We start from the raw sequence: 23,935 nt of genomic DNA on the forward strand, positions 1-23,935 counted from the left end.
TCCCAAGTATTTCCACAACAGGACCAGACCAGAAAGTATTAATCCTGCCTGTCTAATAAACTTAAAGAAAATTCTTCTGCTTGGCCGACTTGGCAGCCTCATGGAAGTTTTAACACAGCTCCTAAACTCCAGGTGCGCTTACATTTTTCCTTCATTTATCGAATGTCTTTATTGATAACCACTCAAAATATAAAATACTGTATGCTTCTAGTAATAAGTTGGTATTAAAAGTGTTTGACAATAAACAGTGTGTATTGAATATTGAGTATATTGTCTTTCTTGATCTTATTAGTACTAGCTATGACTGCTCCTCAACCCGACAGTACTCACGTAAAGCTGTCGGATGTTTAAATGACTTTGCTTCATTCTGTTGCAAATGATCCTCTCTTACCTTGACCCACTCATAATTTTTTACTGTTGACTTTGTTGTTTACGCTGTATAGAAGGTGACCCCCCCCCCCCCCCCACACACACACACCTTTATTCAGCGTTACACATTTTGCGTTACACTAAATTATGACCTTGACATCTGATTTGCTTAATGGGACTGTGTTGTTTCCAGATAGAGCATGATTTGCTGCTCTGTCCACTTCGGACCTAAATGTGCTGAAACCAACATGAACACCTTGCTGAACGAGGCCGAAATGTGCTTGTAATACTTTGAACAGAATATCTTGGCGCCTGGATTCGAAGGATGTCAGGCTCTTAAGAACTGAGACAGAATCAGAGCAGATTAAAGTATTTCCTGGTTTATTCTCCTCAGTCCTGCTGCAGAGCAACGAGTACTGCCTGCATCTCCACTGAGTGTTTTATTCCACCATCTTTCCCTGTCTGGAGCTGAAAACGACCCCCGCCAGTTGTTGGATGTTCTTGATATTTTTGACCCGGGTATTTTTTTTTTACTGATACTAGTGGTCTCTAACGTGGACTGAACATGCTGTTAACAGGTCCACTTGGTACAAGTCTCTCTGCTGTTTCATGTGTTCGTGGCTCAATCTTCAGTATCGCGGCCGGGTTCCTCTTGTTGTTTTTAACACCCACATCCTCTACATATATTTTTGCCAGACCACCTGAAGCTTGATCGTTGTCCTCTGTCTTGTTCTAAGCGCTCCTGCATTATCTATTTTGTAGGGTGTTAGTCGTTGGGATCTCCGTGTGTTGTCATGCTTCCTTCTAAAATCCAGGGCTGTCTCTCCTGTCAGTACTTGCAGGGCTGGGATGGGAGGGGTGGGGGGTTGACTTTACTGCTTCACAATACTTTCTCTATTTTGAAACCTCTGAGTTTCCAAAATATCTCTACTCAAGGTCCACTCACTTGAGTTTCCCAAAGCTTTTAACCGCATCTCACAAGTTAATTTTCCTTTACTGATGTGTTGACCTTCCGCCCTATCAATTACAGAAAGTTAGTATCAGAGCTGCTGTCTTCTAATCCCGTGTGTGTGTGTGTGTGTGTGTGTGCGCGTGTGTGCGTGCATGCGTGCATGTGTGCTCCTCAGCCAGTTATAACATCACCAACACTAATTGAGTGAGTCCAGAAATGAGAAGTGTGCACAGGTCCTCCCTAAGGGGTAAACAGTCAAAGTCTGCATCCCACACACACACACTCGTGCACACAAACTCATACGAGTGTAATTGATTTTCGAAACACTTCCCTACTTTATGGTCACTGCCAAATGAAAACTCACTCAAATAGGTTGGAGGCTGATGTCAAATGAGGTAGAATTACTTCTGCCTGCACCCGCTGTCGTGCACCACCTTTTAAAGTCCACTCCAACGTTGCAGTTAGAAAAACTTTTACTGAGTCGATCTTTTGCAGCGACAGACCCTAAGATTCTTTATTCATTGCTTTGTTGTATGTTCTACTTTCAGCCTTTGATTGTATTCATTCTTTTCTTCAGAGATTTGTAAAGTGAAATCCACCCAGCCTGAGAGAGGCAACCGAGGTCCCCTGGATTTACTGCTTTATTGTACTGCACTTTTCGTTAAAGCTGAATCCATCATTCGTTCTCATTGCTTCGGTGTGTCCCAGTCCTACTATAAATAAACCCAGTTTTGTCGTGAAAAGCAGAACATTAACGATGGAAAATAAAATGATCAAAAATCACAGTCTCCGACAGATGTTTTCATCAATTTTATTTGTATTAAATATTAACGATAAGGACACAGTGGACAAAAAAAAAAAAATCTCTTGATAAAACATTTCTGGTGAACAAACAGCTGTGACAGTGACAAAAACTATGTTGGAAAGAAACTGAAGACAATACTTTGGGTAAACATACACTGCAAGGTTTTTTTTTTTTTTTTACCACAGATTAGCCCATTAAAACAGTTCTTGTCAGAGAGAAAACATTTCAAAACTTTCTCAAAGGAAAAAGTACTCTGAAGAAAGAGGTTGTTTTTTTTCGTTCCTTCACATGAGCTAAATGGTCAGGGGCTCACAGTATGAGTCTGCCCAGTAGTTTTATATACTCAGACATGTCAACCTGAACGGCAAAAAGCAGCTTTAAGAGATTATCATCATCCACTTTTCTGAGGCAAGAAGTTTATAAACTCTTTCAAAGTTACCTCGCGCAAAAACAGCCGCAGTGCAAAGATTTTCAAAGAGGGGAAGAGCTGGATCACCAACTCGACACCCGGGAGCAAGAAAACTCACTTTTAAGTGTAAAATTTAACATGGAGTTTATTCATTTTTATCAGATTTGTCTTCTGGTGTGTAACTGCAGCCCGAAACACTTTGGTATTAGCTCAGACCTTCGACTGCATTTGACCTCTACCACTGAAAAAAGTCTTTCTGTTGTCCTTTAATCTCCTGTGTGCCAACTAATAACATACTATTATCAATTGTCATTTCCATGAACACAAACTGCTCATGAACCAATATTAATGTCAATGAATCAATAATTTATGTACAAGTTTACAGCTCAATTTCATTATTACAGCAACTCAAAAAGAAAAACAACTTAAGTACAGTAAGAGCATTAAAGAGCTAGGACAGCATAAAACCTGTGATTGAATGAAATCATAACAATAACATGATTATTATTATTATTACTGTCATGTCCATCATGGTTTTCACCATTACTTTGACCTTCATACGTCAGTGCCAAGATGCTTTTGAGGAAAACTGCTCCTATGGCAATCAAAATAAATAAGGCAAAAACAATAAATAATTTCCAACAAATGTAAAGTAGTGTCTTAAATGCGCAACGTGCTGCTTGGTAGAAATGAAGAATTGTGGTTTAGGAGGTGTGGCCTCTCCTGCAGACCCTTGTTTCCAAGAAGTGAAACTCAGTATTAGTTCATTCTTTGTAAAAGACCTCAGCACTGCGTTTGAACGGCTGTCTCAGATGCTGCCCAATGTTGTCGTGACGCGACGTAGCCGGCGGCCGACCTCTGCGGTTTCCAGTGTGAGGGCAGCTGAGCTGAGTACAGCCGTTTCAAACGCAGCGGGAAAAAAATGAAATCTGAGTGGGCAGTGCAAAGACGGTTAAAAAAAAAAAAAAACTCTCTCGTGGCTTCTCACGCAGTGTCTACTGCACGGTGATGCGCGCGTCTACAATGGACGTAAACGGCATTCTCTTGAGAGGTCAGCGAGCGACAAAGCATCGTTTCCGTTCACCTGTAAACAAGCCACGCGGGGGAATGTCGACTTCACATTTACAGCTGCGGTTCTCAGTCCAGGACCTCGGGAGGCCCGTTATTGCCGCCCCTCTATCGTACCGGGCGGTTAAATGCATTCACCAGGTAGAAAATGACTCCCCGATTAGAAAGCCGGGAATGAAAATCTGACACCCGCCGCGCGTCCCAAAGCCCGGGACTGAGAGCCGCCGCAACAGAGGCTGTTGCAGATACACTACATGACAATACAAGCTCTGTGTAAGTAGGCTACGCAGATGAGAGATAGAGAGAAGGAGAGACCCGGGATAGGCGGGGGGGGGGGGGGGGGGCTGAAGGAAGATAGCGGATGAAAAAAAAAAAAAAAAAGAGGAGAGGAAAGCAGCTACAGTTTGCATGATATGGAGAGGGATGCCGGCGGACGGAGGAGGGAGTTTAAGTTTCATGTATACATGAAAAAATAAGATAAAGAGGGCGGAGACGGATAGAGACGGAGGGGATGGTGGGGAAAAAAAAAGAAAAAGGGGGAATTAAAAGAGAAGAAGTGGTGACTAAGCGAGACAGACCAAAGAGAGAGTGGTGGCTTCCACTTCTGGGAGCAGAGCTGCCTTCCTAAAGGGTTTTCTTCACCTCCACCCAGTCCTTGACTCGTGAGGTGTGCATTACAACACACACACACGCACACACACACACACACACACACACACACACACACACACACACACGCACGCACGCACGCACGCACGCACGCACACACACACACAACCCCTTACAGCCTGGTGTTGACAGACAAGGTCAACAACTTTTTTCAACATCTAACATGGTGTGTCGAATGCACTCAGCAGCAGGGCAGGATCCCGCCTCCCGGCTGACATTAGAATATCTGTTCTCTGACGGGAAAGTTCGATAGTCTTGTCAGTTCAGCAGAGCAAAATCTATTCAACAGTGGCAGATCGCACTGGTTGCAGAGTCCAGTCGGGCTTTCTCACTTATTAAACCGCGATACGTCGTCTTGCCCCACAAAAGTGTGAGTAATGGACGACTCGGCAGGATGTGGCAGTTCAAGTTCATATAAATTTCACTGTCCAAAACAACATAATTGCTGGCCTTATTATAATACCAAAACGCCATATCATTAGGTCCGTTTTTATTTTATGTAACCAACACGTGAGGTCAGGATGATAAAAGATGGCTGACATGTAAGAAAAATTACACAATGCTGGTTGTGTCAAATGAAAAAATCGTATTCTGTTCAAACTCACTGTCTGAGGTGTTTAGGTTTTGTGAGCTCATGAATTATTTGAATGGAAAATATTTCATTTAAGAACCAAAATCTTCATTTCATCTTTTTTTTCTTTTTTTACTCTACTACATCGCAGGTACGCACTGATTCTAGTATAAAATGTGGGTAATATTGCAACATTGTCGCGCTACAAAAAACGTAAACAAAACAAAACTGTGGCCCAGTATTAAGCCAAGAGTACATCTAATTGTTTATGTGAGCAGAAGCAGAAGCGGCTCTTTCTCCAAACACTATACAAACAGGCTAAAGTCTTCCGAGGTTATGAGATGGTTGATTCCCTTCTTGAAACACTTGAGATGAAAGTTGATACTGAGACATCACTATGAAAAGACGATCAAAGTCATCCCAGTTTTGCTGCAGTATAAAATGCTCACCTGTGGGTTTTTCTTTTTTTTTGTTGTAAATCTTAAAAAGCATGCAGTAAAAGGAGCGTAGCTGTGGATGTTCATCTAAACAAGTCTCTTAATCTGGACCTCTGGAAGTGGACATAAAGGAAGGAGGATTTGATCTAATGTAGGATTTGGCAATGTTAGAATAGATCCTTATGAGGACAAATGATGGTCAGTCCCATAGTTCCTCAAGCAGCACATGGTTTCCACTGGTAAAAAAAAAAAAAAAAAACGGTAAAATAAATGGATAATAAATACATCTTTTAACAGTGCACACACCTCATCTCTTCATTCAGTTTTAACACCGTGATATTTGTGCGGATGGTGAAGCAGAGACATCACAGATGATGTCTTTGTGTCAGAGTGTGTATTCGGGAGTTCGTGGATGTGAGGTTGTGAGTCTGTGTGCACTTCGCCTCTGTGGGCGTAAGCACATCTAAACTGTCAGCGTGACACAACGTGGGAGTTCTGATAGACGGGTGAGTGCCTTCTTCATACTCAGCCTGATGTGTGTGTGTGTGTGTGTGTGTGTGTGTGTGTGTGTGTGTGTGTGTGTGTGTGTCTACTTGCATGTGAGTGTGTTTAAGTGAGGAAAACTGTGAACAAAATGTCAGCAAAGGGCTGGTCTTGATCCCAAAGAGAAACAAGTGTGATTGTAAGCGCGTGTGGTTGATGAATTGTGGGGGAACTGAGACCGTGAAACCAGAAAAACTTTTACAGAAAGTGCAGCAGTTTTTTTCTCTTCAAAGTCACATGTTCTCACTTAAGTTGATGATACGGTCGCTTACGGTTTGGAACGGAGTAAACGTCCGTGCGCCCTCAACTGTCTCGCTGCGTCAGAGCTTGCAGTTCGGCAGTGTGTAGGGAATGTTGCAGGAAGACATTTTTGCGACTGTAGCTATGCAGAGACAGAGGGCCTCGCGGTGGTTGTCCCAAACGGCCGGTAAACGTGGAGGATGTGGAGGACAGAGAGGAGGCTGAGGAAGGAGTGGGAGGTGGAGGCGAGGCTCGGTCGGATGAGGAAACGCTCGGAGAGGGGCTCCCTTTGCCCGCAAGACTGTGGAGGCTTGAAGAGGCACTGGCCCCGACTGCGCGGGGGATATGGCTGGGGGGATGGTGATCTCCTCCTCCTCCTCCTCCTCCTCCTCCTCTCCTCACCACACCTGATAGAGTCACTCCACCTCCTCCTCCTGGAGTTAGGGACTCAGAAGAGGAGGACACGGCCTCTGGCTGCTTGGAGGACAGAAATAGAACTGGGGTGTGATTGGGAGCCGCCGAAGCGGAGCCGGGGCTTTGATTTGGACTGAGGTCCGGGTGTGAAACTTGATGCTGGGCTGGTACAGCAGCTGAGGCTTGGGCTGACAGGTTGTAGGGGTCCGCAGTCGGGTTTAGGACAGGGTTGCGGGCCGCTGACTGTGCCAAGATCCCCTGGTAGTGGCGCTCGTCCCTGGCAGTGTGTCGGTCAGAAGCAGAAGGCCGGCCATGCAAAGGTGGGTAGTGATAGGGGAGGTTAGAGAGGTCCCCTCCGAGTGCTGCTCCCACGCCCCGCGCTACCCTTCGGTCCCTTGGAGCCAGGCTGCTGCTGTTGCTGCTGCTGCTGCTGCTGCTGCCGAGTCCTGACCACCGGCCTGGATGATTGGTCTGAGCGAGGGGAAGACACAGAGAAGCAGAAGAAGACAGATGTTAAAGAGACTTGATATTTTACTCTGCTCTCTGCCTGTCTGTGAGTGTGTGATGGGAACCTGCCATTTTTTCAGACATTACTCACTGAACATGTCTCAGGAGACAAAGAGTGAGAATGGAAAACACAGACAGACAGAGACAAACAGAGAGACAGGACCAGGAGAGAGAGAGAGAGTGCTGCTGTGTGTACATTATAGATTGTTAATTGGGTGACATTTGGAGAACGATCTCCTTGGGCTCCTGCAGCTTCATCTAATTGTTTCTAAACCAACCGGAACCCTGCTCACTAAAGAACAGCCACTCAAATGACACACACACACACACACACACACACACACACACACACACACACTGAGACAGAAACAGGATAAGGCGACATATACATGTATTGAGATATACACTCGAGGTACGCACAAATCCCCCCTCACAGAGCAATGGGATCTAACTCTCTGTTACACACACAGACAGACACAGAAACACACACCCAATGGGGAAGATGGCACATAAAGCTAGATGGCAGAAACAAGAGCCACCTGTTCTCTTTCACACTCCACTGCACCCCCTTATGAAACATATCTCATCACTGCCCCCTCTCTCTCTCTCTCTCTCTAACACACACACACACACACACACACACACACACACACACACACACACACACACACACACAAATATAGCAGAATCACGCTGGGATAAAGTGTGCAGTGTGCACTGGAGAAACACAATCTCATCCGACACTTAACCTCATGGGAAAGTAAGCCGAGTTGACATTTGCCGACACACTGTGTATGTGTGTGTGTGTGTGTGTGTGTGTGTGTGTGTGTGTGTGTGTGTGTTGTGCCTCTGTGTGAGCATGTGTCTGTTTAATTGCATATGTGCGTTCACACATGTTGCACATGTGCTTTCATTGTATTTCCCTGCATGAGCGCATGTAAATGAATTCTTAAAGAAATGCAATGACTTTGTTGAGCCTGTCGACAGAAATTTGAGGTATAAATGTAATTAGCCAGAACACAGCTAACTGAATAAATACAGTACAACAATGGCAATGCTAAGTCAATGAAACAGATTATATTCATGAGCTAATACTCTCAACCTGAAATCAAATTAAAGAAAGGAAACGCGAAGAGAAAGTGGACAAAACACAAGGAAGGTGAAAGGCTGATGGTGTGAATTACAAATTATGGGCAGAAAAATGTTTGCTGTGATGTATAACTGGCCAAAGTATCAGAAGCAAGACAAAAACAAAACACTGAAATGAGGAGTTGGGGTGCACCGTATTCGGTTTCTTCGTATAAATACCTCAGTGTTTTGATACATGCCACCCTATCATGGACCTGTCATGCACTTGTAATATGATACAGCAGCGCATTTACTGTCTTTGTGGTCTCCGATTTTCTAGGAACCAGTAGCCAGATTACTTTTCTGTTTATTTAAATCAGTTATGCAGAAGGTCATGCTGTACTGCGGTGCGGCCTTGCTTAGCAGTCTATCTGTGAACGTAAACTATATAATCAAATGCAAATCTGTGTGAAGATTACTGGCCTAGCAGTGGTACACTCCTTTCAAGTAACTCGCAACAAGGGCATGCTCAGATGTGCTAACAGTATCTCTTCTAACGCCTTGCTTAACAGAGAACACGACTTCTGCCCTCTAGTAGGCGATTTAGAGTCCCTCAACTTAAATGCAACAGGTTGGAGAATTGTTTTTATGGATGAGCGTTGCTAAACGAAAATCAGTATGCACTTGATCTGAAGCCTGAGGATATAATGTGATATGTGTGGAGTGTTTTGTACGTCTGTGGAAAGTATCACGTGATACTGTATGCTAATGCGCATAAATCTCTTGACTGAGACTGCCACAGAATGCAACATGAATTTCAGGGTAAACTGCACATAAAGCAATATCGTATCGTATCGTATCGTATCGTATGATATTGTTTTGTTTTGTGTCGTATCGTACCGTATCATCTTTCTTACTTACACATCCCGGTGTAAAGGGTACTTTAACACACATCCGCAGAGTATAACATGTCAATAATGGTTTTCTATGACGGCCCACACACCAGTAGTGTATTGATACACACAGTATCATTGCTAATTAGCACTAATCTTTGGGTCAATTCCACTGTCCAATTTTCCAGTGCTTACATGGATCAACACTCCAGCAAATCAACAATTTGAATTGCACTCACTCTTCTCCTATCTGTATGATATTGTGTGTGTGCTACAGGTGTCAATTTACATGCATCACATGATCCAACATGGCCATAATGTGTGTTTAAACACCTTTTTGTGGAGCCTCTTTTTGTTTTGGGGCGCACACTCAGCTTTATCCATACACTACTGTATGTAGCCAGTCTGGTACGAGTTATTAGGCTCACAACTTTGTGTAATATGGGGACAAAAAGGACAAATTAAGGTATCAGTATCACTAAAAGTACATGCTGGATCATTAGATAAAACAAATTCAAATAATTTTTGTACATGGTACATACCTTTAATGAGTATTTGGACAGACAGATTTATCAAAGCAGTTCTTTCCATGCAGTAAAAAGAAAGTAGTACTAATTATAATATGTAGTTGGAAAATTCTCTCGGTGCAATGGCTTGTGAAAGCTTCCAGCCCCTGAACACCACCAGACTTTTAATATCTTACTGTGAGGTGCTATTTCTAGCTGCTTCTTTTTTTTGCATTTCAAAGTATGAAATAATTCTACAAGGATTTAGCTGTGACTGCACCGGGCTCTAATTTAGTCTGAGGCAGTATGGAGTGCAGGGGGGGTAAATATGATAAGTAAACAAGGTTTACTGAGGAATAAAAAATGAACAGGTGAAAAGGCTCGACCTTCCTTTGAACCTTTTTGTTCTTGATATCGATATTCAAAGACTTTCACTTCTTTAAAGATAACATGGAATGCATTTCTTGTTTGTGTGGTGTTTTTTTTTTCACCTTTAATGGTTAACACAAACATGTCCCAATTTCTCCTGGGACAAGAGGAGAAAATATTATACATCATATGTGCATCTGGACTGGTGGCGTTCTTAGAAGTCAGACATCTAAGAGACACGGTTTATTAAAAATGCTGTCGACAAAAAGGCGGTCACATTTGTCAATACAATCTTAATCTACCCATGCAACATGGCTCTAATACTTGTAATACCCCACCTACTATGTACAGAGACACAGAGACAGTTGCTGACATGCTCATTGGCTTCAGATTAAAAAAATCTGAAGTGAAGCCAAGCAATCTGCACTTGAACACTTCAGTCTATATGCTTTTATGTTCAACTGTAAAAACAGCCCACAACAACGCTCTGCCAAGACATCAAACAGTGCCGTTGCCTATAGAGCTTACTTAAAGAGTTTGGGGAGTGCATCTTGGCTTTCTAATAGGCTCTAATGGGTGGATAAACAGTACAAGACTTATTGCAGATTCCTTGATCTAATTAAGAGGAGTGAGAATTTATATTGCAGCCAAATTTTTGACATGGTGCCTGTGAAAAAACATGAGGGAATTGCCGTGGTGCTGAATATCTAGTATGGTTTTTTTAGGTTTATGTGGGCCGGCTTAATTAGGGCTAAATCGCTAATCTTACAAAAAAGAAAAACATAAATTGCTTTTTTGCCATTAGACATTTCAGGAAAAACACAGAAGGTAAGGCGAGAATAGTAAGATACAAATTGGCAGACAACTTTGAAAGAAATAATTACCAGACATAGTACAAGAGTTGGTTGTAGAAACATATGCTTTGCATCAAAGGAACAGTTCCGATCCGAGTTAGGACAACAGACAATTAGAAAATAATCAAATGAAAACTTAGCTGTAAGGTGTGTGTGTGTGTGTGTGTGTGTGTGTGTGTGTGTGTGTGTGTGTGTGTGTGTGTGTGTGTGTGTGTGTGTGTGTGTGTGTGTGTGTGTGAGTACACACGAGGGACGGACAGACAGACAGACACAGAGGAAGAAAAAGGTCAATTGCAATGAAAGACAAACATAAACAAATAGGAAAGGAAAAGGAGTGAGAAGACAGGAGAAAAAGAATGAGACACCAGCGGTGAAGGTGATTAAAAACAGAGATAAAGAAAAATGAGATCAACAGCAGAACAGACAGCGAGGTGCAGGGAGACAGAGAGCAGGACTGATTTACAAACTCAGGTGTCCTTTCTCAAGAACACTCTCTGCGGCAAGCAGGCAGCCTCTTTGCCAGTGACAGAGCAGCCTGTGTGTGTGCAAACACTCTGGAGATTCTCTCTTTCACTCTCTGTCCTATAAATACACACACACACACACACACACACACACACACACACACACACACACACACACACACACACACACACACACACACACACACACGTAGACCTGAGTAAATCAGAGTGATTTAAGGCAGCTGTAGCTTTTTATTGGGCAGTGAAGAACACAGCAATGCTGTAATAGTCGCGTTTGCATAAAAGAGCTCCTTAAACCCCTAAAACAACCCTATTCAACATTTGCCATCGCCTGTCTTGGTAATTTTTTATTGTGGGAGAAGAGCGAGGATAGGTGACTTATTTTATGACTTTAGTTTGCCTGAAACGGCAACTAACTACAGCTACATCTAGGTGTAACACAAACCCAATGTAAGCAAAGCACTCCGACTGTAATTGCCATCAATCACACACTGTAGCTCAGTATCCTCCACCCACACACCTATTTCTAATGAGGGCCATGGTGATGAAATTCATTGGACCCCAAAAGTTTCCATCTCTTTGCAGTAAGATTAGAGAGGCAAAGTTTGTCAATGTGAATTCTTTATATTCTGTGACACCCACATACTCTATGAACAAATGAACAAAGTAATCGAGCGGTTCTTTGAAAGTATGAAATGCTGGGGTGTTCAGTGCAGATACAATAAGTACAACCACAAAATTGGTACTCTAAATCCCATTTAAATTATAACTAAATACATTTTTAACTGTGACGAAAAAGTGCAAATGATCCTTCCTCATCCTGCCGACCTTTATCAGAACATACATTCTCATTCATATTTGTTTGCAGATTCATGTTAGTTCTGAGCTCGTTATTTTGGGTGATTTACATTTGGGTTCCTCCTTGAAACTCAGTTTCCATCAGTTGATTTCTAGTCTCACACAACCAACAAATCCGGTGCTCATAATTCTACTTTGACAGATTTCATAGAAACAAAAAATCCACATAAGGACCCCGCTAGTGCAGTTTTTCCTTACGACATCAGTGACACCTGCCCAACTGCATTTGTTAGACATTCTCAAACATGTATTTGATTGTAATTCTCTGACCTTGACAACAAAGAAAACATCTCCGACCCCGACCTAGCTCTTAATCATTTTTGACACAATTTTTGACACACTCCCAAAGAAAAGTTTCAAGTAAAACACTGCTCATTTCCACAGCTCTTATTGTCAGAGATGCTGCTTGGATGGCAGCCAAAAACCGCCAATCATCTGACTGACTGGCAACATTTGAGGCACCAACAGAGTAACTGTATCAGGCATATTAGAAAAAGCAGAATCTGACTTCGACTTGCCCTCGCTTGGAAATACCTCTGGCAATGCAACTGAGTTTTGGAACCTTATCAAATGCCTGAAAAAGTAATTGCCCTGCCTCGCTTTGAAAATCAAATCATAACAAACAAATCAAGTATGTGTGAGGCTTTTAATCCTCATTTGATTTCATCTGGTAATATGTTTAACAAACATTTTATTAGTGCTGGCTCTCTATCTCCAGGTTCTTCATGTAATAACTTCCACTCTGGAAGGAAATGCTCTTTTACATTGGTAGGTCGAGGTGAGGTTCACAGTATACTGGTCACTTTAAACCCCAACAAATCAGAGAATGAAGAGCCTTCCCCTCCTTCACCCTGGGTGCTGATTTAACTGCAGTACCCTTTAATTCACATTTGTAGCTTATTTTATAAGTCAGAAAATCATAAAAAGCATAAAGTCCCGAGGTAGATACATTACAATTCCTTGTCATCGCTCAATATAGCATTAAATGTCCTAACATTAGCTGACATTACATGAAAATAATGTTGTTATACACCCCTATAATCACGTTCATGGTTTGCACCTCCAACAAAATGTAGCAGAGTTAGTGTGGAAAAAATTATCTCCTTTAAATATAATAAGCACACAGACAACTTCTACTCAGCCTGGCGGTGCCAGGTGTTGGTGTAACGGGAGGATGAAGGTCACGGAAGTAGACGCCCTCTTCACCAATAAAAGCAGTGTATCCGTGAAACCCCATTTGTCTCCGGTGGAAGTTAAAAAAAAAAAAAAAAAAAACGGTGTAAAAATTGGTCACTGCAGAGGCGGGTGCTGGTGGTGAACCTCAGCTCTCCACCAGAGGGGCTCCACACAAAATGAACCCACCTCTTCTTCATTATATGAAGGTGGGGATCCTTGCGACTTAAAGGCCGTGTGATGTAGACATAGGAAGTTCTTTATACTACAGAAAAAGGTTATTAACTACCCAGTCAAATTTGAACAAAAAAAAAAAACCAAAAAACATTCACAAGTATATTAAATTAGGCTTCAAAATCGTGAGATAATCAGCAGTTCTGCGCTCTCAAACGCTGAGGGCGTGTCAGCTGAAGGTGCTGAAACCTCGCCCAGTCGCAGACCGCTGCTGCCTCTCTCAAGTAGCGACAACCTGGAAAATGGATGTTCTATCCAGCAGTTTTATAGAACTTGTGCAGCCTTACATGTTTGAGCAACCAGAACCGGAATTTAATTCTGAGCAGCATCAAACTGAAAGTTAAATTCTTTCCTCTCAGTCAGTTTTCTCTAACATTTCTTCAAGTTGGAAACACGCATAGCAGAACCGAGCTACATCAAGTAAGACTATCAATAAACACAATGTATTCTGTCATTTTTCCATATAGTTTTATTGTCTGCATATCAAATTTGATTATATTTTTAATAAAAAAATATTTTACACTCTCAAGTAGGACCTGTTGCAAACAATAAAGACTTTCAAGTGGGTTTCTCAACCTATACAAAGAACCATCACATACATTAGAAAGACATATATGAAATAATTTAATAATTTTGGAATAATAGCACAAACAATCCCTGGATTATTTGTCATTCTGAAAATTTAGCCATATGGCAGGGAATTCAGAGGAAATTTAAAAAAAAAAACACAAAAAAACTGCTGTCCATGTCCTGGTCCATCCACACAGCCAAAATGATTTGAGGCAGACTGCAAGTTGATGAATCAATCTGTCATCTTGTGAGGTCCAGTTCTGTAAGACATGACCAGAATGGAAAGGAAAAATAACACTCTAAGGCTGTGTTTGTTTTATACATCAACGTCTTCTACACTGAGTTTTGAAACGTCTGCAACATGTATGCAGAATGCATGTATAAAATGACATGTCAAGTCAAACTTTGAACCCGCTCTGGTCGAATAGAATCAGTCTGTCTCTTCACTTGTCTCCCCCTACCGCCACCTGCTCTCTGCATGCCTATCACACATGTAGTTCTGGTCATTTTGGATAAGCCTGTTCAAATCTCCCTGTTAATGTGGCTTAGAGGGTGGGTAATTCTAACATGTTCCAAAGTAAAAAAAAAATAAATCAAATAAATCACCCTAATTTGTTGGGTGGTGGGTTTAGCGTTTAAATAGCTAATCAATGATAACTCGTCGGGAAGACAAGATGTGCCTTGGTCCATGTTTACTATTACCATCAAGCATAAAATTTCCGAGGTAGATACATTACAATTCCTTGTCATAGCTCAATATAACGTTAAATGTCCGAAGGTTCGCTGACATTACATACAAATTATGCTGTTTTACACCCCTATAGTTAGTGTGAGTTAGTGTGGAAAAAGTTATCTACTTTAAATATAACACGCACACGGACAACTTGCATTCAGCGGGGAGCCTGACGGTGCCAGGTGTTGGTGTAACGGGAGGACGAAGTAGACGCCCTCTTCACCAATAAAAGCGGTGTATCCGTGAAACCCCATTTGTCTCCGGTGGAAGTTAAAAAAAAAAAAAAAAACGGTGTAAAATTGGTCACTGCAGAGGCGGATGCTGGTGGTGAACCTCGGCTCTCCACCAGAGGGGCTCCACACAAATCTACCTGTTCTTCATTTGAACATCTTTTTGAAATTGAAATGAGACCAAGCTGTTCTGCAAACTCTGGCATCCAGGGAAGATGTATTTCCGGGTGGCAGGAGACACTGCTGGCTAACTGTACACTGACATGTAGAATATAGCAGGCGGAGCAACTTGCAATCGAGCCGGAGAACCACTGGTGCTAATTCGCTCCAGGTTTGTATACCGATTCCCATGTAAGGGGAGGAGTCATGCAGAGGGCTTCGTATACAGTCTGTGGGGTAGCTCCATGGCATCATGGAGTCGCCAATTCAGCCCTGCCTAAAAATCCTGTACCACAAACTGAAGAGAAACAGCTCAACGGTTTAACTTCAGTACAACATGGGTTTCAGTCTTATCACATTTTCAGAAACAAATTTCTAACATTTATAATGAATTTAGAGGCAACTCTCTGGATTTACTTTACATAATCTTTAAGAAACTACCGATCACAAAATTGTCCTCTTAAGCAAAAACCCTGGAGTCTAAATTCTCAACTGACAGTCATAAAACACATTAAAGCCAGAGGAGTCTTTTATGCAGATGACACAATTTTATGTGCCAATGGGTCTTCTCTCAATCTGGCTATTGTTAATCTACAGTCTGCTTTTAATGTACTTCACATCTCTCTCATCAAACATCAGCTTCTTTTCCATTCAAACAAAGCTAAGTAGATGCTATTCTCAAAGTCGATTAATCAGCACTATTGCCCATATCCAAACCCTTCGGCGTTTGTAATAGAAACTGTTGAATTTTATAAATACTTGGGACTACTGGATATTAGACTCACTTTTAGGATGCATGTAGAACACCTATCAAGCAAACTGACAGTCAAACTTGGATTTTTGTACAGTGACAAATCATGTGTCTCTTCTTCAACTTGAAAAAACATTTAATATTTTACAATTTTATCTGCACTTATTTATGGCCTCGTTAACAAATAGAAGGGAAATCACTTTATGTTGCCTTGCTACCTCTGCTCTTTGGTTTCAATGTCAGGTCAGAGGACATTTTAACATTAGCTGTTCCTCTTGTTCACAATATACTTGGATAGTGGGATTTACCCAGAAAGAATCATTGAATATTCATAAACATAGTGTGTACAGAAGTCTCTTTAAAGGCACTTTGCTGGATTAATCTTCAACAAACAGTAAAAAAAAAAAAAAAAAAAAAAAGGGGTGAAAATAAGTCTGGGTCTGGTGTCTCAAGGCCATAGCATACCTTTACTTTGAACTTGCTGGTTTTCATTAATACACAACCCCCATAGGAACACAGTCTCTTGTACAGCCTGTAGCAACATCCTTGGTTTTACAACCTTTCTTTATCTCGACTTTGTTGTAGTCTTCCACCTTTGTCTCCCCTCTACTCCCTGCCTCTCTCCACCATTTCCCAATACAGCTACGCGTTTTGTAACGGCTGTCTTACTCCGAACCTCACCTGTCTCTAGGATTTTTATGTCAAATTAAAGTTACATTATATAGTAAGATGTACATTAAAATGCAAGTCATATAGAATTACTAAAACTTGCGACAGAGCAGGACAGCAAGTACACCAGAGTAAAAAAAAAAACTTACCAAAGTAAAACATTGCCAGAAAGGACATAAAAAGTGTCGATGAGCACCCCACATTGTGATACTTCTCATAACTGTGGTCAACTACTTTGTATGGAATTAAATCTATTAGCAGTTTGTTGAAACTGGATTATAAAATGGTCATGGGATTTTGTTGTTGAAATGGACATCATCTTGTATTTAAACTGTCCATTTTTGTGAACATCAGATTAGCAAGCGTAATGTGCTCTGTCCTTGCAATTAATTCAGTATCATTTTGCCTTCAGTGAGTGCGAATGCTTTCAGCTGTGTAACTATTTGGAGAATATCTACGTTAACAAGAGATCTATAGCAGCGTCTTCAGGACCCTTGGCAAAATATAATGAATGCGTGGACGCATGAGCATCGTCACAAAGTCTGTTCTCTTTCCGTGTGTTTTTTCTTTTCTTTCCTTGTCTCTCCCCTTCTGTCACCCATCTTGACCTCCCGTCTTTTCTCATTTCTCACCCTCCTCACCACTCTGTCCTTTCTTTTGTCCCTCGTTCTCTCTTACTTTGTTCTATAGCTTGGTGCTTCAGAGTGCCAGCGGCAGACAGGCCGAATTGAACTTGACAGCCGGAGGATTGATTGTATTCTGCTGCAGTCTGAAGACCACAGAGAGGGAGAGAAGTGGGGGGGGGGGGGTCTCCCCCTCCCCCCAGTTGGGGTGGGGTTGGGGCTGAGGAAAGATGGAGAATAAGAGAGGAGCAACAGTTGAACTGTCAATCTAGTCCAGGCTGCAGGCAACTGCCAACCAGCTGGCTCGAATGTAACAATCTGGACCGTCCTGATGGAGGCGCCCACTGAGAGGCAGGGCACTAATGTGATGCTATGCACAGGTAAACGGCTCACAATGCTACCAATCTTCAATGCTGCCAATGTACTACTGCAAAAAAAAAAATCTTTGGGCTGATATTATATTGAGTAAAAGCAGCCAAACACAGTAACCTGCTGCACTCTGCAAGAATTAAACTGGGTCTATCTTGTGTCTATCTGTACTTTGATGAATATGTAAACTTAGAGGATCTCAGACAGGCCAGTTTCACTGCATATCAATGCGGCTGAAGGCCTGAATATATTACAATGTCTGAGGCTTTTTCATCATTTGCCTATTTCGCTGAAAGAAATTTGAAGATGGAAATAACCTTGTTTTACACCAACAGCTTCAGTGAAAAGTTGCAAACTTAAAGCCATGCAAACAGCACATAGACCGTGATGTGGACTCATTTTCGGGCACACACTTGGGAGCTGCACGATGGCTTCAAGGGCCACCTCATAAGAAACGGATATGTTGGGGCATACAAACATATTCCCCATTTCTTATCTAATCAATTCAAATTCCTTGCCACGGAGAAGCTCTATCCCATGCTAAGCACCCAGGGAGAGCAGGATCATTGTCACGAATACTATGTAATCATAATGCAAATGAGCCCACAATGTCCTCTGATGACTTTTTGATCAGCAAGAAACCTTTTAACTTCTAGCAACTAGAAAACGTTAACACAAATCTTATTGAGGTAGAAACTAACATTTTCTTTTGATGAATGGACCAGATAAATTGAATTTTAGATTTGTCTTTTCCTTCTTTAAAAAAAAAATTCTGTTAAATAATTGCTTCAATGTAGCTGCTCTAAATAGTGACTGTATGCATCTCTGGCACAACTGACTGACGGCTGATTATATGTTGCCAGGCAACAGCAAGACGCCTCTAACTGATAAAACACCTCAGTGAGATCTGGATCACTGCAGGGTGTTCGGAGCATCGTCTTTTACAATGGTTTCCAATGTGATCACTGACTAAGACTGGAGTGGCCGAACACGGGTTTGATCAGTAATTCTAAGTCACAATTTATGATTGTAAATGTTGAAAAAGTGTATAGCCACAGGACAGCAAATTCCGCGCAGAGTGAAAAAGGCAGGTTGGCGAGTATCGAAGCCAGTGCCATGCTGTGGCCAGGAGGCCTAATGAGGTTTCTTGAGCAGCTCTGATGGGCATGGATGCTGTGAATCTGGCATTGCTCATCAACCACCATCTCCATCAGGTCTGCATGTACACATGTATGGTGTGTGTGTGTGTGTGTGTGTGTGTGTGTGTGTGTGTGTGTGTGTGTGTGTGTGTCTAATCATGGCAAAACTCATCGACCACCAGCCTGTTCCAATATGTTTGGTGAACACTGCCCAGAACCACAAGCAAAAAAAAAGGAAAAGGGACCAACTAAAGATGAGGGAAGGAAATGGGATGATGAGGAAGGACAGATATGGAAGGAAGAAAGTAAAGTAAAGTAAAGAAATAGAGGGGCAGTGGTAAGCAAAAAAAAAAGAAGAGGATTTTAGATGAGGAGGAAAAGGTGAAAGAAAGTGGGCTAAAATGAACAGTAACTACTCAGGAGCAACTAATGTGTCATTATTGGCAATTTCAAGGTCCCATTGGTATCCAAAGAAATAAATAGCTTCAATTCCCAATGAAATTTGAGACTTAGTCTACATCGATCCTACCACAAAGGTAGGCACATTGCATACTATGATCTCTGTAGGTATAAAACTAAAGCATTACGGGTTTTTTTTTTTTTTTTTTTTTTTTTTAATTTACGAACAGCACGATTCTATATTTAAAAGATGGCTGGGAATCATATGCTTGTCACGTGCTGCTGCCAATTTTGGCTCAGCGGGATTAGCTGCCTGATTTAATCAGGTTTAGGGGTTTACTTCATGAATAAATGGATGTTTTACCTGTTCTGTTACAAACAAAAAATCTGCATCCAACTGATTTTTAGCTCCACACTAGTATATGAAGCTAACTCTATTCCCTGTGCACTTCAGCTGTAACTGGATTGATTGCTGCACCTGGCTGCTCCCCCGGGTGTCAACATGGTGCCCACTGGTGCTGTCTAATTATTGCAGAAGCTGTGATCTATGCTCCCCATTATTCGGTGTCTAATACGCTCCTGTAAGCTATCACTACAGCTCACCGAATGCTTGCCTGACTGTGATGACAGCGTGCTGCAACCATCAGTGCTAACGTACTGTTCCCAAACTACATTTTAGAAATATCAAGTATGCTCACACAAATCTGACACTGAACTTCTCTCTTGTGTTGAACAGAGTTGCATTACTCGGGGTTATCCTCATGAAGAGGAACCCTGGCCACACCTAGAGTTGGACTCTTGTCAGTGTCCTTTCCCTTGGCTCGACATTTCTTTTTTCTAGCTGAGAGCTGGCAGAAGACCCGGGATTATTCCACCTTAATCAGGGTATCACTGTTGGCTTCTCTTTCTTCCATCAGTCTCACCCTCCAGGCTGCGGGGGTTCAAAAGCTATGCTGTCTTGCTCTATGCCCAAGGCTTTCACCATAACACTTAAATTGCCAATATGCATGGCCATCAATCACTGACTGTTGCACACCAAAACATTCTATTGCACTTCTCGGGAACCTCTTTAAACTTTTAAACTCTGGCTTTTCCATGTCTCTCCATCTCTTCCCCATATGTGGTCATAAACTTTTCTTGCTTTGGCTCCCTGTCAAGCCATGATGGAAAAAAAAAATGTAGACACGTCATTTTCTTTAGACTTCAGACTGTCACCCTCCCAACAATGCAATGCACTATCCTTCCACTTTCACATAAGAAGCATTTCAGAATGTGGCTGGAATACCGTCACTGCATCCTCTCCGGACTTCCAGCAAAACTCACAATGAAACTTTCAATTTACCCAAAACTCCACTGCCTCAATTTCACTTATGTCATTTCCCATGTACGCAGCACCAATCATCTCCCAGGTACACTAAACAACAATATTCATTGGATCAAGAGAGTGAAATATTTACAGTACTGCTGAATCATACGTACTACCAGGTATTCTGCAATGTTGGGCAATGCTTCGGATTAACATAACAGCGCAATTTCTGTCCTTCAACAAAGATACTTGCAGTTGTACAGTTGTTTCTCCATCAATGGAAATATGTTTTTATGACCCGATAATAATAACCATGTGTTTTAAAAGTAGGCAGAATTAGGTTGTTACTGTTGTGTTATAAGGTAATCAGCAGTTTGTTTTAAGTTGTATGCTTTTTTATCTTAAAGAAAAATGTGAAGACGTGTTGCTACTGAATCTTTTAAAGACCATTTTTCAGTGCTGTGAGAACTACAATTGAAATTCCATTTTGCTTTACTGCAATTGGGTGGCAGCAGAAATGAAGGACACAAAACCTCACAAATAAAATCAAAACAATCACCCTGACACCACAAAAGGAAGGTTCCCACATAGAAAGAAATAGATGATAAAATAGATGATACAATTTTTGACATCCAATCCTGTTACTGATGTATCTCATAGTGCGGTGCGCTTACAACAAAGTACATACTGACAGTTGTTTCACCAATAATGGAAATATATGTTTTTACGACCTGATAATTATGTCCCTGCACTTAAAAGAGGGCAGACTTAGGTTGATACTGTATCATTATAAACAAACTCCACATTACTTTATAAATTGCAGGTTCTTTATTTTAAAGAATAATGTAAAATATTCTCAAATCAAATATTCCCAGATTTCTTTCTTTACTTTCTCAGATGAGGAAATTTATTGCCAAAGTTCCGTATAAGTCTTAATAATACCTCATTATTCTATTGAAATATATATAATACAGTTTCCTGACAAAGGCCAATTGTTAAGACATATAGTTGATTTAAATTTTCCAAGAGACATCTATCAGTGACACTTTATGGAATGATTTCCAGCAGATATAAAGTTTGATCATTCAGCCGTATGGTGGTGTGGGACTTTCTTTCCATGTGTTTACTCATTGCTTTGATATACTTTCTAACTTTGGTATCTTCAGCGACACTGTGTGCTGCTTTGTGCATGTGATGAATATGGAAAAACTAAAATATGGGCACAAAAGATAACAATAAAGTATAGGGGCTTAAAAGTTTGACAAGATAGCTGCGCTAACTGACAGTAAGGAAAACAATGAAGATTGTAGTTATGACAGCGTGGTCAGGACTGTCAGAGTGATCCATCATGTGGGAGAGCTCAGGAATTGGAGCAGCGGTAGTGCTTGTGTGAGAGCGTAACCACATTTGCAAACACAGGTTGAGTCTGTTTACTGTGTATGTGAGTGAGAGTGGCCTGCAACACAATGGTGAACAGTGAGGAGTGAGTATGAAGGTGGTGGCCTGTCTGCTTATGCAGATGTGTCAGTACACACTCGTTAAACGACTGAAAAAAAAAAAAAGATATACATACACACCTGAAATCAAATTATGTCCTTGTACTGTAGCAAGTACACAAACGCACGGAGGTATGCGACAATATTTTTGTTTTACCAACACATACAGTCTGACTAACACAGACATGCACACACGTGAGCGCACACACACAACGACCCTGCTGCCAGTTGCCAAAGCTGATGAGTTGTTTTCCCACTTTCTCATCTTGTTCTGCGCGACAGACCAGGTGGGCTGAAACAATACAGTCAATCTGAGAAGTGGGGGTGAGGGTGAGAGAGAGATTGAAAAATGATGGATGACGAGAAGAGGAGAGTCGAGTTGAAAAGAAAGAAGAATTCCAAGGAAGGAAAAAGAGATAGGTAGATTTTTCCAACAGATGTCTGCGAGGCCTGATGATAATGTTGCAGCTGCCACCTGTGTCATCCCACTGAAAACATCTGACTGCCCTGCACACCCACCCTCCACTCAACAAGACAGCGATAGGAAGAGAGACAGAGAGTTCGACCGTCAAATATTTTAAGCAAGGTACTGGTGACATTGCTGAGAATGGGGAAAACATGTTTGATTGCAGGGAATCGTATTTTCCTTTTAACTTTTTGGGCTAAATGGCAACAATGTTTAGCTTTAACCTAAAGTGTAAAGTATACAGTCAGTCAGTGTCGAAGAAATACTTCCTATTAAAACCTTTTTAGTTATACAGTAATCTTAATGTTTTTTACATCACCGTAGCACACAAGAGAACAATTGGCACGCAGTTATCACCTAGCTGCTGAGTTAAAACTTTACTTGCCACAAAAGTGTTATCAAGTTGCTGCCAAGCAGAAAATATATGAAACTCGATTTCAAATAACACCAAAGGATACTTATCAACATTTTGCTACGAAGCTGAAATTGTTGTTTCTTTGCTTGTTTGAGTAAAATGCAGTGACCCTATGGGGGGAGGGGGGGGACGACATTGGTTGCTCCTCTTGGGTGAAGTTGGCCTGGATTCTACTCTCCATTATGCATCTGTCATGTGTGCCATGACAAGGAGCACACTGCTTTTAAGGAAAATAAGATTAGCTGATTTGATTGGCTATGACAGTTGCCAACTCCCAACACACCTACAATTAATTCGTCCTAATTCAACCCATTTCACATCTGCGCCCCCGCTGTGCCTCTGCTGCATCAGCACCTCAGGCCATGAAATGATCAAGTACCCGTTTGTCACAACTTAGTGAGCCGATCTTGTTTTTGCTTGCATTGGGAGATTTTGAAACAGCATGATCTGCACCTTACTTCACAAAAACAAAACAAGCCCCATTTGGTCAGTTAGCTCCAGACAAGTGACTATTTGTACAGGCAATAAACACAGAGGACAATGTCATCAGTGTCCATTGAGGCCGTTTCTTTGGTAGAAAGTGCTTACAGAGCACTAATAATGTTTTCCCTTGTGTACAGAGATTTCTCCAGATTCTCTGAATCATTTAAAGATTTGATGTACCGTAGATGATGAAATCCACAAATTCTTTACAATTTTGCGTTGAGGAACATTATTCTAAAATGTTTGCACTATTTTCCCACGCAGTTTTTCACAGAGTGATGAACCTGTCACCATCTTCAATGCTGAGATAATCTGCCTCTCTGAAATGCTCTTTTTATACCCAGTAATGTTACTGATCAGTTGCGAGTTAACCTAATTGGTTGCGAGATGTTCGACCAGGTGTTGTTGTTTTTTTTAGCATTTCAAAACTTTGTCGGTATTTTGTTGCCCCGGTCCCAACTTTTTTGAGATGTGTTGCTGACATCAAATTTAAAATGAGCATATATTTTTTTATTAAACAAAAATATTTCTCCGTTTCAACAGTTGATATGTTGTCTGTGGTCTATTGGCAAATAAATATGGGTTTATGAGATTTGCAAATTATTGCATTTAGTTTATATTTACATTATACCAACTTTTTTGGAAACAGGGTTGTAAATAAACATGCCCACTGGCAGCAATTAATGATGTATGGCAGTTAAAT

General features: G+C 41.4%; 1 protein-coding gene across 1 annotated transcript in view; it reads right to left on the bottom strand.

Annotated features, from left to right (window-relative positions):
- Positions 1 to 2,116: 2,116 nt before the first annotated feature.
- Positions 2,117 to 23,935, bottom strand: part of ccser1 (coiled-coil serine-rich protein 1) — a 118,048-nt gene continuing 96,229 nt past the window's right edge. Inside the window, exon 11 of the mRNA XM_069138807.1 lies at positions 2,117 to 6,948. Coding sequence (XP_068994908.1) covers positions 6,127 to 6,948 — 822 coding nt within the window. The 3' untranslated portion in view covers positions 2,117 to 6,126. The remainder of the gene's footprint in view (positions 6,949 to 23,935) is intronic.

This window comes from Embiotoca jacksoni, unplaced genomic scaffold, assembly GCF_022577435.1.
Source record: "Embiotoca jacksoni isolate LCO1_2020_lvr unplaced genomic scaffold, fEmbJac1.0.p SCAF_8, whole genome shotgun sequence".
NCBI lineage: Eukaryota > Metazoa > Chordata > Actinopteri > Embiotocidae > Embiotoca > Embiotoca jacksoni.